Source organism: Oryctolagus cuniculus, chromosome 2 (genome assembly GCF_051225735.1).
Source record: "Oryctolagus cuniculus isolate XC-2025 breed Fujian yellow rabbit chromosome 2, ASM5122573v1, whole genome shotgun sequence".
Taxonomy (NCBI): domain Eukaryota; kingdom Metazoa; phylum Chordata; class Mammalia; order Lagomorpha; family Leporidae; genus Oryctolagus; species Oryctolagus cuniculus.
The window spans coordinates 138,481,521-138,500,496 of record NC_142868.1 but is presented as its reverse complement, the minus strand read 5'-3'; the positions used below and the strand labels follow the sequence as shown (position 1 = coordinate 138,500,496).

The 18,976-nt window shown below is 44.1% G+C and overlaps 1 protein-coding gene across 2 annotated transcripts in view; it reads right to left on the bottom strand.

The window, feature by feature from the left end:
* The window catches only part of GFPT1 (glutamine--fructose-6-phosphate transaminase 1), a 73,435-nt gene that overhangs the window by 42,958 nt on the left and 11,501 nt on the right, over nt 1-18,976 (bottom strand). For both annotated transcript variants that reach the window (XM_089326346.1, XM_089326347.1), the window contains exons 3-6: nt 16,432-16,539; nt 7,534-7,659; nt 3,929-3,987; nt 1,597-1,731 (exon numbers count right to left, since the gene is read on the bottom strand). In XM_089326346.1, the coding sequence (XP_089182472.1) occupies nt 1,597-1,731; nt 3,929-3,987; nt 7,534-7,659; nt 16,432-16,539 (428 nt within the window). The remainder of the gene's footprint in view (nt 1-1,596; nt 1,732-3,928; nt 3,988-7,533; nt 7,660-16,431; nt 16,540-18,976) is intronic.

The following is an 18,976-nucleotide window of genomic DNA, read 5'->3' as shown; positions in this document are numbered from 1 at the left end:
TCCATTGGTTCACCCCAAAATGGCCGCTATGGCCGGCGCTGCACGGATCCAAAGTCAGGAGCCAGGTGCTTCCTCCTGGTCTCCCATGCGGGTGCAGGGGCCCAAGGACCTGGGCCATCCTTCACTGCCCTCCCAGGCCACAGCAGTGAGCTGGACTGGAAGAGGAGCAACTGGGGCTAGAACCCAGAGCCCATATGGGATGCCAGCACCACAAGGGGAGGATTAACCAAGTGAGCCAGGGCACCAGCCCCAGCAGACATCTCTTAGACTATGAACTAGTTACGGTAGAACAGAATTAGAAAGGATCCCAAGCTCAATATCTAAAACTCATTCTGTGCCCTCGTAGTTATATTCCATTTATATTATATATTCCATTGTTATATTCCATTCTTTTTGACCTTGACATCAGAAATATAACTATACAAAACCACAGTCATTACCATGCACACCATACCACCCCATCAACCCAACCTCTTAGAGGACAAGGCCTAAGGAAATCAAGAATGGGTTAAGAAAGAAAACGAGTTAAGAAAGGAAGACACAAACTGGATTACAAAACAAAGAGAACGGAAAACCAAGTAGAAACTAGACAATGCTTGGAAGGCACACTACTCTGATGTGGCTAAAGAGAAGGCACTGGCCTTTACATTCCGCAGCTCCCTACCTCCTTCTGCTGCAGCCATCACAAGACTCGGATGCATGTGGGAGTTCAGGGTTATACCTTATTAGGAAAGTAAAGAGCTTTTAAATGGAAACATTATGCGGCCAGCATCATGGCACAGCAGGTTACACTGCCACTTGAAATGGCGCATCCCATATCAGAGTGCTAGCTTGAGTCCCAGCTGCTCCACTTCTAATACAGCTTCCTGCTGATGCATCAGATCAACAGAGGGAGGCAACGGATGAGGGCTCAAGTACTTGGGCTCCTGTCACCCATGTGAGAGACCCAGATGGAGTCCCAGGCTCCTGGCTTTGGCCTGGCCCAGCCCTGGCTGCTGAAGGGATTTGGGGAACAAACTAACAGATGGAAGATCTCTCTCTTTCTCCCTCTCTGTTTCTCTGTCTTCCAAGTAAAAAAAATAAACATTACAAAAAAATAATGGGAAAACTAGTGTTATGAGTAGAGGTGGGAACAGACATCACTATGAACTTAGAATTTTGTGGATCTTTAATGTCTTCAATCTTTAATTCTGGCAACTGAGATGGGATGAGAAAATTGTTTTTCTCTTGGGATGGAAAATACTTTTCTGTACAAATACTTTTCTGAGCCAAGGAGGAGTCACCAAAAGGAAAAATAAGGAGTAGGTTAGGCTGGTTCAGAGACATGCAGGTATTATACCAGAGTTAGATAAACCTCAATTTTGGATTAGTTTTCATTCCCATGACACTAAATTATAGTGAAATAAGTAGAATTTTAAGTGCATGTGGGTGAATAAGTTACATAATCGTTATTAAAGGTGAATAGTTATATATATGGAAAAGAAAAGCTAAAAATACTCAGGAAATTAGCACAGCTCCTGCTTATGAAACTTAATTTCAATAAAATTTCTTGTAATTAACATTGTCATGATTATGTTTTAAAATGTAGTTTAATACCAGTTGTTGGATAACTCTCTCCACCAAGGTAGTAAAACTGATATCTTGACTTTCCCGATTGTCATACATATACTTAACAAGCTTGGCAATTGTCTCTGTGTCTGTTTCAGATTCAAAGTCATAGCCTTTGCTCTCCTGTAAGTAGAAAGAAAAAAAAATGGCACACTTAAGGAGATATTCATGATATTCAAATATATCCCACAAAACCTTTTCCCTGAAAACTCATTAATTTCTTTTTTTTTTTTTTTTTTTTTTTTTTGACAGGCAGAGTGGACAGTGAGAGAGACAGAGAGAAAGGTCTTCCTTTTGCCGTTGGTTCACCCTCCAATGGCCGCCGCGGCCGGCGCGCTGCAGCCGGCGCACCGCGCTGATCCGATGGCAGGAGCCAGGTACTTATCCTGGTCTCCCATGGGGTGCAGGGCCCAAGAACCTGGGCCATCCTCCACTGCACTTCCCTGGCCACAGCAGAGAGCTGGCCTGGAAGAGGGACAACCAGTACAGAATCCGGCACCCCGACCGGGACTAGAACCTGGTGTGCCGGCGCAGCAAGGCGGAGGATTAGCCTAGTGAGCCGCAGCGCCGGCCAAACTCATTAATTTCTAATATTTTTTGAACATCATATCCCATTACCCATTGTCTAAAACTAAGAACACCATCTGATTATAGTGAACCCAAAAGTATGGTATTCTATGAAATGAAACATTCACTTAAATATAATTCGGGGCTGGCATTGTGGCACAGAAGGTTAAGCTACTGCCTGCGACCATATTAGCACTTAAGAGCCAGCTGCTCCATATCCAATCCAGCTCCCTGCCAATGTACCTGCGAAAGCTGTGGAAGATGACCCAAGTACTTGGGCCTCTGCCGCCCATGCGGAAGCCCCGAATATAGTTAAGCTCCTGGCTTCATCCTGGCCCAGTCTCAGCTACTGCAGCCATTTGGGGAATGAACCAGTGGAGAGAATATATCTCTCTAACTAAAAACCTTACATAAATCTATATATGCCACATATGAATAAATTTTAAATGAGAACACACAAAATACTAATACAATGAATATAATGATTTGCTTTGATAATAATACTTCAGTATCCAATAAAATACCCATTAACTGTGTGTGCCTTTTTAAATTCAGTTAAAATTAAATAATATTAGAGCTGGCACTGTGGCATAGCAAGTAAACACACCACTACCTGCAGTGCCGGCATCCCATATGGGCACTGGTTCGAGTCCTGACTGATCCACTTCTAATCCAGCTCTCTGCTTAGGCCCCTGCACCCGTATGGGAGACCCAGAAGAGTTCCTGGCTCCTGGCTTCGGATTGGCGCAGCTCCGGCCGTTGTGGCCAATTGGGGAGTGAACCAGTAGATGGAAGACCTCTCTCTCTCTGTCTCTCTGTCTCTCTGTCTCGCCTCTCTGTATAACTCTTTCAAATAAATAAATCTTTAAAAAAAATTTAAATAATTTCGTCCCTCAGTCCTATTAATTCAACTGTCCCTGTGGCAATGGCTACCTGCACTGAACAGCAGACAAACAGAATGTTTCCATCACTGCACACGGGTCAACTGCAACAGCCTGAGGGCGCACTCACTAAGGTCACCATTACCACCTACAGTGTACAGCTACCGCAGAAAGCACACAGAGCCTTCACTTACTCCATCCTGACTCTTCTTACATATCCTAGAAGCTAACAACTGACAAATAGGATCATTAACAACATAAATGATGTCCCCCAAAATTCCTATTTTATTTGGTCTTTTGGTCACCAGTAATATAATAAAATCAAGTAATGATCTCCTGGGGCCGGCCGGCGCTGTGGCGTGACGGGTAAAGCCACTGCCTGCACTGCCGGCATCCCATATAGAGTCCTGGCTGCTCTACTTCTGATCCAGCTCTCTGCTGTGGCCTGGGAAAGCCGTGGAAGATGGCCCAAGTCTTTGGGCCCCTGTACCCGCCTGGGAGACCTGGAAGAAGTTCCCGGCTCCAGGCTTTGGATCAGCCCAGCTCCAGCCATTGCAGCCACTGGGGAGTGAATATCATGGGATGGAAGACATCTCTCTCACTCTCTTTCTCTCTGCCTCTGCCTCTCTGTAACTCTGCCTTTCAAATAAATAAATAAATCTTTAAAGAAAAAAAAAAAAAGTAATGATCTCCTTTCCATAGGAGAAAGAATTATCCTATGTCAATAAAGAGAAGTCCAATATACCAGTCTTCTCTCAGAACTGCTCAGGAATTCTCTCATCATAATTACATGGTGCTACACATCCCAGCAAAAGGCCTCAGCACATCAGAAGTATCCCCAAGGACTGATGTCTTGAGGTCACTTTACTTACCAAAAACTTTTTCAAGTCTTTGTAGTTAGTGATGATTCCATTGTGAATAACAATAAATTCTAAACGAGATAAAAGTATGGATGACAAAAAATTAGAAGTCTGATAGATGCTGTATTTGTTACTATTGTGAATAGGTTTTTCTCAGGTGAAAATAATATGCAGCATGCTGAAAACTTCCAGGTGTAATTAAGCATCAAGTATTTCTCATGAGGTTTTTAGCAACAAGTAGAGCAGCAGCATTGTTTATGCAGCTTAGCAGAAGCAAACAGTTCTAGGGAAGTGCAAACTGGGAGGAAATACAATAAAATCACAGCCTAGAGACATTAATTTCAGTTGTGGTTAAACCAATAACCCAGTGTTACCCTATGTAGGCAGCGTCTTTACAGGGCCTGAATCCTCATCTGCACAATGAAAGAGCTACAATAAATAGCTACTAATCTCATTTCTCTGTTCGTTCATTCATTCCTGAGTATCAGTCTAAAGAGAGGCCTGTCAAACCACAACAGTGATCCTCAATTATACTAGACAAATTTAAGAACTAAAATGGGGGCCAGCGTGGTGGTGCAGTGGGTTAAGCAGCTGCCTGTAACATTGGCATCCCATATGGGTGCTGGTTAGTGTTCCAGCTGCTCCTCTTCCATCCAGCTCCCTGCTAATGCCTGGAAAATGAAGAATATGGCCCAAGTACTGGGGCCCCTGCCACCCAATAGGAGAACCAGATGAAGCTGCTCACTTCAGCCTCGTCCAGCCCTGGCCATTGCAGTCATTAGGAGTATGAAAGATATCTTATCTACCTCTCTCTCTCTCCCCTCGTCCACCAATACTGTAACTCTGACTTTCAGATAAACAAACAGGTATTAAAAAATAAATAAATAAACTGAAGGCATTTACTAAGAAAAAGCCAACAGTTATTCAATCTACAAATTCCCTTGCTTGAGGTCCACATAATTCCTAAAATGTCACATAAATGAACATTAAAATATAATTCCAGGGGCCAGCATTGTGGCATACTTCGTTAGGCATCCACCTGTGACACTGGCACCCCCATATGGACACTGGTTTGTGTCCCAGCTGCTCCACTTCCAAACTAGCTCCCTGCTTGTGCACCTGGGAAAGCAGTGGAGGATGGTCCAAGGGCATGGGCCCACGCCATCCATGCAGGAGACCCAGACAAAGCTCTTAGCTTCCACTGGCAGCCACTTGAAGAATGTACCAGAATATGTAAGATCTTTCTGTCTCTCTCTCTCTGTAACTCTGACATACATAAATACATAAATCTACTATATGTAATTCCAATAGCAAATTATTCTTGGGAATAATTTTCATCTTTTATAATTAAATTCCTTTGAAAAAATGCAAAAATTGGATAATCAAGAGTTAATAATGCTATTATTTGCAGTCAACAATAGTATATACAAAACTACCAATGTGAGTTGCTTTAAGGCTCAGTTAACTCATGAGAAAAGTTATTACTAAATGTAATTTTACATTAAATTATCAAAATGTTTTTCCTTAGAGACCTGCATAGCAGGTTAAGACACTGCCTGAAATGCCAGCACCCCATATGGGTACAGTTTGAGCTCTGACTGCTTCACTTTCAATCCAGTTCCCCATTGATGTACCTGGGAAAGCAGTGGAAGATGGCTCAAATGCTTGGTCCCCTGTACCCATGCAGGAGATATGGACAGAGTTCCAGGCTTCTTGCTTAAGCCTGTGTCAGCCCTGGCCACTAAAGTGATTTAGGGAGTGAATCAGCGGATGGAAGTGCTCTCGCTCTCGCTCTCGCTCTCTCTCTCCATCATTTTGCCTTTCAAATAAATAAATCTTTAAAAAATATCAAAAGGGGGGACAGCTTAGTGGGTGAAGCTGCTGTCTATAGTGCCGGCATCCCACATGGACACCAGTTTGAGAACCTGGCTGCTCCACTTCTAATCTAGCGCTCTGCTATGGCCTGGGAAAGCAGTAGAAGATGGCCCAAGTGCTTAAGCCCCTGTACCCATGTGGGAAGCCTGGAAGAGACTTCTGGCTCCTGGCTTCAGATGGGCCAGCTCGATGTTGTAGACATTTGGGGAGTGATCCAGCAGATAGAAGATCTCTCTCTCTCTCTGCCTCTGCCTGTTAACTCTGCCTTTCAAGTAAATAAATAAATCTCTAAAACAAAAAATCAAAAAGGGAGTATACCCACATTATATATACATGCATATTCAAACATATGTATTTGCTTATTTTTTTTAAAGATTTATTTATTTATTTGAACGAGTTACACAGAGAGAGGAGAGGCATAGAGAGACAGAGGTCTTCCATCCGATGGTTCACTCCCCAATTGGCCGTAACAGCTAGAGCTGTGCTGATCCGAAGCTAGGAGCCAGGAGCTTCTTCCAGGTCTCCCATGTAGGTGCAGGGGCCCAAGGACTTGGGCCATCTTCTACTGCTTTCCCAGGGCATAGCAGAGAGCTGGATCAGAAGCAGAGCAGCAAGGTCTCGAACTGGCACCCATATAGGATGCAGGCGCTTTAGGCCAGGGCGTTAATCCACTGTACCACAGCACCGGCCCCCGTTTACTTTTAAAGTTACTTTATTTCTATTTATTTCAAAGGTAGAAAGACAAAGAGAGGCAGAAAGAGACTTTCCATCCCCTAGTTGACTCTTCATATGCCCACACCAGGGGCAGGAGTTGTGGCATTGCAGGTTAAGCTGCTGCTTAAGACGCCTGCATTACGTATCAGAGTGCCAGTTCAAGTCCCGGCTGCTCCACTTCTGATCCAGCTCCCTGCTAATGTGCCAGGGAAGCAGCAGATGATAGCTCAAGTACTTGAGTCATTGCCTCCTATGTAGGAGACCAGAACGGAGTTCCTGGCTTCTGGCTTCAATCTGGCCTAGCCCCAGCTATTACAGACATTTGGGGAGTAACCAACAAATGGAAGTTTGCTCCATGTCATTCTGCCTTTCAAATAATAAATAAATAAGTCTTTTTTTAAAAATGCCCACAATATTCAGGACTAGGCCAGGCTGAAGCCAGGAGCCCACCACTCAACATGGGCTTCCCACATTGGTGGCTGGGACCCAGCTACCACAGCCATCACCTGCTACCTCAAGGAAGCAGGAATTGGAAGCAGGGCCAGGACTCAAATCCAGATACTATGATATGAGATGCAGAGTCTTAACCACTGCACCAAATACTCCCCCCATTTGCTTAGGGAAAAACAGACCCCCAAAATTGGTTAAACGATATCTATAGGGACAGATGAAATAAGAGGAAGCAAAAGGATAGAATCTACATCCAGCTCTCTGCCATGGCCTGGGAAAGCAATGGAAGACAGCCCAAGTCCTTGGGCCCCAGCACCCATGTGGGAGACCTGGAAGAGCCCCTGGCTAGATCTCTCTCTCTCTCCCTCCTCCTCTCCCTCTCTCTCTCCTTCTCTGTCTTTATCTTTGCCTTTCAAATTTAAAAAAACTAAAAAAAAAAAAAAAAAAAAAAAAAAACGAAGTATTAATATGACACTGGTTAAATAAATAATTAAAATAATGAAAACGAAAGCGTCTTCCCTGTTCTCCCATCACCAGCCCTCGGCAATCATTCCAAAGCATGTAGAATCTATGCATACCATTATTTTTATCAGAGCGCTGTGGGTGGCTATTGACAGGATTGGGTTCTCCATGTGTTGCCCAACGGGTATGAGCTATTCCAAGGTGCACATCAAATTCTATATCCAAATCCATATCCTGTTGTTCTGAGAAAATAAAATGAAAAATTCCAATTTTAAATCATACTATAAGCTATATTTAAATATAATTACAATAACCCCATACTTTTCAACAGAGGACACATTCCAAGATCCCCATAGATTCCTGAAACCCCAGATAATACCAAGCCCTATATGTGCTATGATTTTTCCCTGCAGTATTACAATGCTGCTCACCTGGAATATACAAGAATTAAAACTAAACGTCAGGCATATAAATATTCAAAATAGTAATTAAAAGACTTAGAAGTTAATATAGCTGAAATATTTAGGGCAAATGGTTTCAATAACAACCGAAAGCAGTATATAAAGAACATACATTTGCTTTAAGTGTGACATATTAACAATTGGTAAACCTAGATGACATATATGTGGGTAATTAATGTATGAGTCTTTCAAATTTACTAGAGGGTTGAAATTTTTCAACCTCAAGAGTTGAAGACAAAAAAGTTAATGTAATTTTTAAAGTCTGTATTTTATTCTTGCCCGGAAAAAAATTATAATCATTCATATTAGACATGTAAAAATAAATTCATTTTCTTAATGCCACAAAACCTTATGACTGAAATTTCTCCTGTCTGCAGTGACTATAAACACATTTCACAACATAAACTGCAATTAAGGCAAACTTCCAAAATCAAACATGCTCTTCAAAACAGAACAACACTGTAAACATATGAGGTTACTGGGAAATAGGTGTAGGCAGACGTTCCTTTAAATTGAAGAGCAACTGAATCTTTTTTTTTTTTTTTTTTGACAGGCAGAGTGGACAATGAGAGAGAGACAGAGAGAAAGGTCTTCCTTTGCCATTGGTTCACCCTCCAATGGCCACTGCAGCCAGCGCACCACGCTGATCCAAAGCCAGGAGCCAGGTGCTTCTCCTGGTTTCCACATGGGTACAGGGCCCAAGGACTTGGGTCATCCTCCACTGCACTCCTGGGCCACAGCAGAGAGCTGGCCTGGAAGAGGAGCAACCGGAACAGAACCCGGCACCCCGACCGGGACTAGAACCCGGTGTGCCAGCGCCGCAAGAGGAGGATTAGCCCAGTGAGCCGCAGCGCCTGCCAGAGCAACTGATTCTTAACTTCTTTGCCCTATACGCCATCTCTTCTTGTCTCTTCCTCAGCGAAAAAAAGGGACAGCTCTAGTTATTAACTAGTAATGCCCTCCTGCTAAAACCAGCTAACAAAGCTTATCAGAATTAGGTCTAAATTAACAGCAAACTGTTCAGAAGTCTAAACAGGAAAATCCACGCACTTTAGCATATCACAGTCTTTAGCGGTGTAGACCGACCAATCAAAGGTCTTTCTAAAACACAAGTTAGACCAAGAAACAATGCTGAAAATTTTATCCATTGCATAAAAAGTGGCTGGCTACCCTCCCACATATATGAATCAGCCTAAACCTTGTCACAAGGATTTATAAAAAGATTCTCCTACTCTAACATATACCCCAAGAACCATTTTCTCACAAGAAAAAGCCCCAACAGCCTTTCCTGGCACATGAGGCCTTTCATTATATGGTCTCCGCCCACATTTCCAACCTCATCATACTCCTCACATGCTCCTCAAAGCTCACAATAAACCTTTTACTTCTGGCCAGGTATTAAGGGCTTCCTACCTCTCTACCTACCACCGCAGCCCAAGCCACCACCATCTCCAACCTGGACTACTTCAACAGAAGCCTAACTGGTCTCCCGACAGTTGAGATTTTGCACACCAACCCAAGCAATCCTTTCAAAACAGAAGTGACACCATATCACCCCCTAGGCAAAACTCCAAGTGGCGTCCCAGGATACATACGGTAAAACCCACCATCCCAAAGCCACCATCCTAAAGCACCTTCATGGCCCTGTCCCCAGACACCTCTACAGCCTCATCTTCTCCAACTCCACCCCTCACCCCAGCCCCTGTGCTCTAGCCCCACTGACTCTCTGCCACAAACAGGCCAAGCCTTCACCAGGTCTTTGCATTTGGCATCCCTCTGCCTAGAGCCCCTTCCTTCAGATAATTACATCGTGTCTGCTCAAATGCCACTTCCACACTTTTCTTCACAGTACTAATCACTATCTAACATTATACTTGTGTTACTAGAAAGTAAACTCACGCAGAGTGTGTTTCTGCTATGTCCTCAAGACATAAAAATATGCTGGTGTGTAACAAGTACTCAATAAATAGCCATTTTATTATTGAATCCTCATACCACTCTTTGAGAGGAGTATCAATGTTCTCATTTTACAGATAAAGAAACTGAGGTTCAAGGAGGTCACTGAATCTCATAGCCAACAGAAGTCAAAGCTATTAGTTAAAGCTAACAGGAGGAAGAAACAGAATTAGAATCCAAGACAGTTTGACTCCAAAGCCCAAGATTAAAATCACAACAATAGGGGCCGGCGCTGTGGTGCATCGGGTTAAATCCCTGGTCTAAAGCACCAGCATTCCATATGGGCGCTAGTTCGAGACCTGGCTGCTCCTCTTCCGATCCAGCTCTCTGCTATGGCCTGGGAAAGCAGTAAGAGGATGACCCAAGTCCTTGGGCCTCTGCACCTCAATGGGAGACCCGGAAGAAGCTCCTAGCTCCTGGCTTCGGATTGGCGCAGCTCCGGCTGTTGCGGCCAATTGGGGAGTGAACCATCGGATGGAAGACCTCTCTCTCTCTCTCTGCTTCTCCTCTCTCTGTTTAACTTGTTCAAATAAATGAATAAATCTTTAAAAAAAAATCACAACAATATGCACTGCTGAACTACTACATACTGTCAAACCAGCTTCCATCAGAATTTGAGTTCTACAGAAGCAGTAATTTACCTTGAATCCTAAGAATTAAGAGGCTATACAATTGCTGGCGCCGCGGCTCACTAGGCTAATCCTCCACCTAGCGGCACTGGCACACCGGGTTCTAGTCCCGGTCGGGGCGCCGGATTCTGTCCCGGTTGCCCCTCTTCCAGGCCAGCTCTCTGCTGTGGCCAGGGAGTGCAGTGGAGGATGGCCCAAGTACTTGAGCACTGCACCCCATGGGAGACCAGGAGAAGTACCTGGCTCCTGCCATAGGATCAGCGCGGTGCGCCGGCCACAGCGCGCCGGCCGTGGTGGCCATTGGAGGGTGAACCAACGGCAAAGGAAGACCTTTCTCTCTGTCTCTCTCTCTCACTGCCCACTCTGTCAAAAAAAAAAAAAAAAAAAAAAAAAAAAGCGGCTATACAGCAGAAACATTTTATCATGGCTCAATCAATCAACAAAATCATGCATATGGGGATAGGTATTTTGGCACAGCAGGGTAAGCTGCCACTTTGGACACCCGCATCCTGTATGGGAGTCCCAAGTACTCTAATGCTCCAGCTTCTTATTAACACATCTAGGAAGGTAGCAGATCATGGCCCAAGAACTTGGGTCCTTGCCACCCACATGGAGTACTGGCTTCTGCCCAGCCCAGCTCTGACTGCTGCAGGTATTTGGGGGTGAACCAGCTGAAAGATTTAATAAAATTTTTTAGGGGCCGGCACTGTGGTCTAGCAGGTAAAACCACTGCCTGCAGTGGCAGCATCCCATATGGGCACCGGTTCAAGTCCTGGCTGCTCCACTTCCAATCCAGCTCTCTGCTATGGCCTGGGAAGCAGTGAAAGATGGCCCAAGTCCTTAGGCCCCTGCATCTGCATGGCAGGCCCAGAAGAAGCTCCTGGCTTCAGATCTGCTCAGCTCCAGCCATTGCAGCCATCTGGGGAATGAACCAGTAGATGGGAAACCCCTGTCTCTCTCTCTCTGCCTCTCTGTAGTTCTGCCTTTCAAATAAATAAATCTTAAAAATAAATAAATAAATAAATAAATAACTTTTTAAAAGGTATGTATATGTTGTTTCCTGGCTTAACTATGTTCAGAATATTTAAGGTGATCTGATAAACGACCTCCAAGAAATTAAGAATTACAGTTCACCTTTAATTAATAGGCTAATTCAAATAACGAAAACATTTCTTCAACTAGCTTATTTATGCTATAATTGAAGCAGTATGTTCCTGAACATGCTGGCAGGCAATACTGAAGACAGGCACAAGATTCTGTAAATTCAATGCATTTCAAATTCATGGTAATTACCATACCTATTTCACTGCTGCCTAAGGAACATTACCAAATGTCTAATAAGATAAAAATCATTGCTATGATAATGAGCAAAACAAACCTTCATGTAAAGTACATAAATTAATCATGAGTTCCAGTACTTGACTGCTTCATTCATTGTTGGTCTGTTACCCTTCTTCTAAAGTCCTTTTGTCAACTTTAAACCTAGATATCCCTATCTTCAGTTCCTATCCCCTCTCTACACTGCCAAGCACTATGAAGAACATCACAAAATTCTGTGAAATGAGTCCCTTTCAAATTCACAGTAATCAGCTTATCCCTGTCACTGCTGCCATTTAAGAAACATGTATCCCTACTCCTCCATTAAGCCAATATCCCAGCAGTTCATCACATTTTTTCTATTCTTCTTAAGCTCTGATCCTACAGAGAGCCCCTCAATGTCCACTTTACTCGGCTTTATTTAGCTTTTCTTTTTCTTGGACTCCTAGTTGGTAACCTTCTCCAAAAAGGCTAACTGCCTACCTGATCTTCCTGAGCTACCAGCCTTTAATAATCTACTGTGTGGGGGCCAGCACTGTGGTACAGCAGTAAGCCACCACCTGCAGTATCAGCATCCCACATGGCTGTCACTTTTGTGTCCCGGCTGCTTCACTTCTGATCCAGCTCTCTGCTAATATGCCTGGGAAAGCAGCAGAAGATGGTCCAAATGCTTGAGCCCCTGCACCTGCATGGGAGACCAGGTAGAAGCTCTTGGCTCCTGGCTTCATATCGGCTCCAGCTGTTGTAGCCAACTGGGGAGTGAACCAGCGGATGGAAGACCTTTCTCTCTCTCTCTCCTTTTCTAACTCTGACTTTCAAATAAATCTCAAAAAAAAAAAAATCAGCAAGGTGATGTTGGACCTATAAAGGCATTAAACTATTACCTGCAGTTTTACTGTCAATCGCAAAACATATCCACTAGTTTACACCCTAATCGGCCTCAACAGCCAGATCTGTGCCAACCTGAAGACAGAAGCCTGGAGCTTCTTCCGGGACTCTGCACATGGGTGCAGGGGCCCGAGCACTTGGGTCATCTTCCACTGCTTTCCCAGGCCACAGTAGAGAGCTGGATCGGAAGTGGAGCAGCTGGGATTCGAACCAGCGCCCAAAAGGGATGCCAATGCTGCAGGCAGTGGCTTTACCCACTATGCCAGAGTGCCAACCCCTACCAATAACCTCTTAATCTACCAATCCAAATGCCTTTTTTCAGATGTCTTCTTCCCCTTTTCAATAGCTCAAGCATACTAAAGATTTGTTGGGAACCATAAAATAAACACCACAAATATCCAGATTCCCAAACCCACAGTTAACAAATAATAACATCTGATAGTTTGGGTTCTAGGTCTTCTTTAACATCCACAATGTAAAACAAGCAGTTGATGCCTCCTTTGTACACTGTCCCATCCCATTCACATCCTTCCCAGAGGATTTTCAAATGGATGCAGAGCCTTCCTACTCATGCCCTTAAACTTATGAGGACATGTCACCATAAATGATGGTACTGGTTTTTCAAACAGCCCTATAATTTACACTCCAGGAGTTATCCGCATGTCCAAATACAAAACAAGACCTATTTCACTCCTTTCAAAAGTTACATACTGTCAATCATTGTCATATATACTATTATTCTTTTATCTTATTGAAGACAGGATGTTTCTCAATTTTGCTAGAGTAAATCTGGCTGTCATGTCTCCTCAGCATAGTCTTTCCCACAAGTACATGCCCAAAAGTAGAATCGCTTTCCTCTGGCCACAGGGCTTCTACCTAGACAATGCCAAATTGTTCTTAAAAGTAGTTCACCAGTTATGAATTCACCAGCAATGTCTACAAGTTCCCATCTCTCCATTATTTCTCCACTTTACTGCAAAAGGAGACACATTTCAGTACGTTGATCATCAAAGATGGTAGAGGGGGCATTAGACCTAGTGATCAGGCTCTTGTATCCCACATTAGAATTTTCTGGGTTTATCCAGCTCCACTCCTTAGTTCAGCTTCCCCCATTGGTACAGGCTCAGAGAGGCAGCTGCGATGGCTCTATTAACTGGGTCCCTACCACACACATAGGAGACTGGGACCGAGTTCCTGGCTTCCTGGCTTAAGCCCTGAATATGGCCACTGCAGGCATCTGAGAAGTGAACTGGTAGATGGGAGCTCCCTCACTTTATCTCTCCATCTGTCTGTCTCTCAAATAAATAAATAGAGGGAGATACTATAGCACAGTGGATTAAGCCACTACTTGGGACAACTGCATCCCATATTAGACTACCTGGTTCAAGTCCTGATTACTCCGCACTCCAGATCTAGCTTTCTGCTAAGGTACCTGGAAGAATGATGGCAGATGATGGCCCAAATACTTGGGTCTCTGCTACCCATATGGGAAACTCAGATGGAGCTTCTGGCTGCTGGCTACAGCGGTTGCAGGCAATTGGGGAGTGAACCAGTGGATGGAATGTATCTATCTATATCTTTCTTTCTACCTATCTCCCCCAACTCCAGACTCCTGACACTCTGCTTTTCAAATAAATCTTTTAAAAAAATAATTTATTTGATGATGATGCTGGGGTCACCACTGTAACAAAGCAGGGTAAGCATGCGTAGGAGACCAGGAAGAAGCTCCTGGCTCCTGGCTTCGGATAGGCGCAGCTCTGACCATTGCAGCCATCTCTCTCTCTCTCTCTCTGCCTCTCCTTCTCTGTGTAACTGTGACTTTCAAATAAAATAAATAAATCTTTAAAAAAAAAAAAAAGGCGGGTAAGCAGCCAATGACAATGCAGACATCCCATATGAGCACTGGTTCAAATCCTGGCTGCTCCACTTACAATCCAGCTCCCTGATAACATGCCTGGAAATCAGCAGAACATAATCCAAGTGCTTGGGTCCCTGCCACCCACAAGGAAGACCTGGCTCCTGACTTTGGCCTGGGCCAGCCCTGGCTTTTATGACTATTCATGGAATGAATCAGCAGATGAAGATCTTTTTATCCCTCCTTCTCTCCCTTTCTCTCTGTCACTCTTTCAAATAAATAAATCTTTAACCGTAAATAAATGATGATGCTGGTCACCATCTGCTTCTCTAGCCTCGCATACTCATCTAACAGTAAAGCAGACAGAAAGCACCACTAACCATTTCATCGACAACCCCGCTTTCCCTGCTCTTCTCTTTACCCAAGTTGTTCTACAAACAGTCCTATCCTCTCATCATTACTGCCCAAAGATCATCAGCAGCCTTTCCCTACGCAGCCCCAATCTCCCCAACCTGTGGGATCTCTCTCTCCCTCTCCTGAATCTCAGCGATTTGTTTGTTCTCTCTATAGAGCTCACTCTCATCAGCCTGGGATACAGGATGTAGAATTCACAGTAAACAGATTATTGATACCATGGTTTTCAAAGTACAGTTATTTGGGTATCTGCTTTATCCCTAGCTTATATTAACCACAATACACACAAGTAAGTACTGACTGACTGTGAAAATAGTACTACAGAACTACATGTATGATTTATTACAAAAGAAAAACTGACAGAATCCCATCCTCTTCTACCTATCCTCCTGCACAACAATTACAGTGGCAGCCATCTGAGTTGTTGCATAAACACCAGGTCTTTGTGGAGGATTTTAAAAATACTTTTTCGGCCGGCACCGCGGCTCAATAGGCTAATCCTCTGCCTGTGGCGCCAGCACCCCGGGTTCTAGTCCTGCTTGGGGCGCCGGATTCTGTCCCAGTTGCTCCTCTTCCAGTCCAGCGCTCTGCTGTGGCCCGGGAGTACAGTGGAGGATGGCCCAGGTCCTTGGGCCCTGCACCCGCATGGGAGACCAGGAGAAGCACCTGACTCCTGGCTTCGGATCGCCGCAGTGCGCCAGCCATGGCGGCCATCTGGAGGGTGAACCAACGGAAGGAAGACCTTTCTCTCTGTCTCTCTCTCTCTTACTGTCTAACTCTGCCTGTCAAAAAAAAAAAAAAAAAAAAAAAAAACCTTTTTCAATCAACGTACTTTGAAGTGTCTGTTTGTTTTCAATTTCTTCAGAAAAATAAGCTGTATAAGCATAAAACTCTGAACTGAGAAGTACTGAGAAGTAAATTCTCTTTAATGAAGCATACACAGGAGTGGGGTGGGGGTGAAAAGTCCATGGAAAATTCGTATTATCCTGTAACTTCATCTGTCCATGTTCTGAAGCCCCTGCATATCTCTGAGTACTCTGTGCCCAAGAAGAAAAGAGTGAGGGAAAAACACACACTTACCTGACTGTCCGACCTTCCTAAAGGGCACCATCTAGACCGGCTGCACATGCAAGCTAGCCATTCAGTCCAGAACGAAGACCACCAAGTGAGACACAGGAGCAGGAGCGCCAGTGAGCAGGCAAGAGCGGGGGCTCCACAGCTACTGCACTCTAAGGCACTGAGCTTTCTGTGAGCGCAGCACACCCACCAATTACCCTGGTCTACTCGCCGTGATCAGTTTTTCGAAGCTCAGGTGCCTTTTAAAACCAGTCTACACAGCAACAAAACTACTTTTGTTCCCTCCTTTCAACTTCCAGAATCATTGTCCTGAAAATGAGCCCCAAAATGCAGGATTTGGGGCAGGGTGATCTGATGAGGAAGGGGAAAAAGAGGAGAGAGGGGGCTGGGGGACAAAAATCAACTTAAGTACATTACTGTGGACTTCTTCATCCAGTGCCTTAACTTTTCCTTTCTTCTTAATGAGCTGGATTTTGCAGGCATTGGCTTCCCAGTCTTTGTCGTTTCCTCCATCAACTCCCACACCTAAATTGTCACAAGATAGAAAAGCAAGATTGTGAAACTGGCTATTGCTAAAATTACCAACGTGAGACAAAAATTTCCATTTAAAAAACTGTACTTTCATCTAATTAATCAATTCAACATTTACTGAAAACCTACTATGTATGAAGAACCTCAAGAGCTGCTACAGATAAAAATGAAAATAACTACCTCTTTGCCTCAGATTTTATTTCTAACAGTTTATTAAAAAGACAGGGGGAGGGGCTGACATCATGGCACAGGTTAAGCTACCACCTATAACACTGGCATCCCATATAAGTGGCAATTCGAACCCCACAGCTCCACTTCCCATCCAGCTCCCTGCTAATCCAACTGAGAAAGCAATGGAAGATGGCCCAAGTACGAGGACCCCTGCCACCCATGTGGGAGACCCAGATGAAGCTCCTGGCTTTAGGCTAGCCTACCCCAGCCTGGGTATTGCAGCTATTTGGGAAGTGAAACAGCAGATCTAAGATCTCTCTCTCCCCACTCTCTATAATCCTGCCTTTCAATATAATAAATAAATCTTACCAAAAAAGGAGGACAACAATGACAAAGAAGGCTGCATGTTTAGCACAGCAGTTAAGTCACTGCCTGTGACACCCATACCCTATATTGGAGTGCTTAGATTGAGTCCTGGCTCCACCACTTAATGAGCCAGCTTCCCACTAATGTGTACCTTGGGAGACAAGTACTTGGCTCAGGTACTTGGGTCCCTGTCACATATGTGGGAGACCCAGACTGAGCTCCAGGCTTCAGCCTGACCCAGTCCTTGCTATTGTAAATATGTGGGGAGTAAACCAGCAGATAAAGATTAGTCTTTCTCTCTTTCAAATAAAATGAAAAATAATAAGTAAAAATAAAAACACATGTATGAGAACCATGACATGGGTCAAGACAACATTTTAATAAAAAAGCATACAGCCAAGGAATACAGCATGATTGCAATACAGCATGATTGCAAGTTATAATAATGTGTTAGATACTTTTGCAACTGCAGTACAATGGAAAAATGCAGAAGATGGGCACTCACCACAGGAGGTCAAGGAGGAACAGTCAGGGAACATATATCTCTTGAGATTCTAGTGAAGTTGCTAGGAATTTGAAAAAGTTATCCTGAAGGTCCAGGGAAAACACCAAGTCATTTCAAGCAGAAAAAGACTTGGCAGAAACAGTGAGCAAGCTCTCTGCAAGCAGTGTCTAGGATGGACTGGAAAAACCAGCTGTCAACAGCTACAGCTACAGCAAAGCCAAAGTAAAGAGGGCTTGAACTACACAGTGTAATGAAAACAGATAGGCGATGGGGAACACAACCTGCTGGATGTGAAGTGAGAAAGCAGAACAAGGCTGGGATACTCCTAGGCTCAATAGACTTGGTGAATGACAGTCGAAAAAGGGACATAGAAGAAACATATGGGGGAGTGAGTGAGGATTGCAGTGTAGGCAGTTTAATGCCAAACATGCAGTTTATAATATCAAGGCCTATTCAGAAAGAAATTTCTAGAGGCAGAGAAAAATATGTAACTTGGGAAATACATTTGGACTAGAAACACATCTAGATTTTAAGTCACCAACACAGAGGAAGTTGATGAGTTCCAGAGCTCACCTATGAGGTAACAAATAAGAAAATTGGACCTAGGGAAGAATATTGAAGAATATTTAAGCAGTAGGTAGAAGAACATGAGCCTCCAAAACTGACAAAGAAACCAGAATGGGCCTTTGGTGCAGGGATTAGTCATCACTTGGGATGCCTGCGTCCCATACCAAAGTGCCAGGTTCAAATCCCAGTTCCTCCACTTCCAACCCAGCTTCCTGCCAATGCACACCTTACTCAAGTACTTGGGTTTCTGTCACCCATATAAGAGACACAGATTGAGTTACAAGTTCCTAGCTTCAGCCTGTCCCAGCCTCAGCTGTTGTGGGCATTTGGGGAGCAAATGGAAGATCTGTCTCTATCTCTCTTTCAAATAAAATGAAAATAAGTAAGAATTTTAAAAGGAAGAGATTGAGAAGGTGTACTATAATAGAAACTAAAGGAGAGAATTTTAGGAACAAAGGAACTGAGGAACTGACTTTCCATTACAAAGAAAAGTCTGGGAGGATAAATGCCCTTCCGGTGGCAATGTTAGGCATACAGAAGAGTTACACAGCAGGTCTGACACGGCTAACCTTAGGCCTCTCTTCAAGGTCGGCCCTAAGCTGGCACCTGGGAACTTGGACACTGGGAATTCCCACCACCCTAATTGAATAAGAGTGGCTTATGATGTCTACACTGTGCAAACAATGGGACTTAAGCTGAATGCCTGCTTTTCCCCTAAGAGTCTGGAACTTTGGTAGGTACTAAACAGACAGTGCCCACACAACCAGACTTGGTAAAAGCCGCAGGCACCGAGTCTCTACTGAGCACTGCTGGGAGACAACA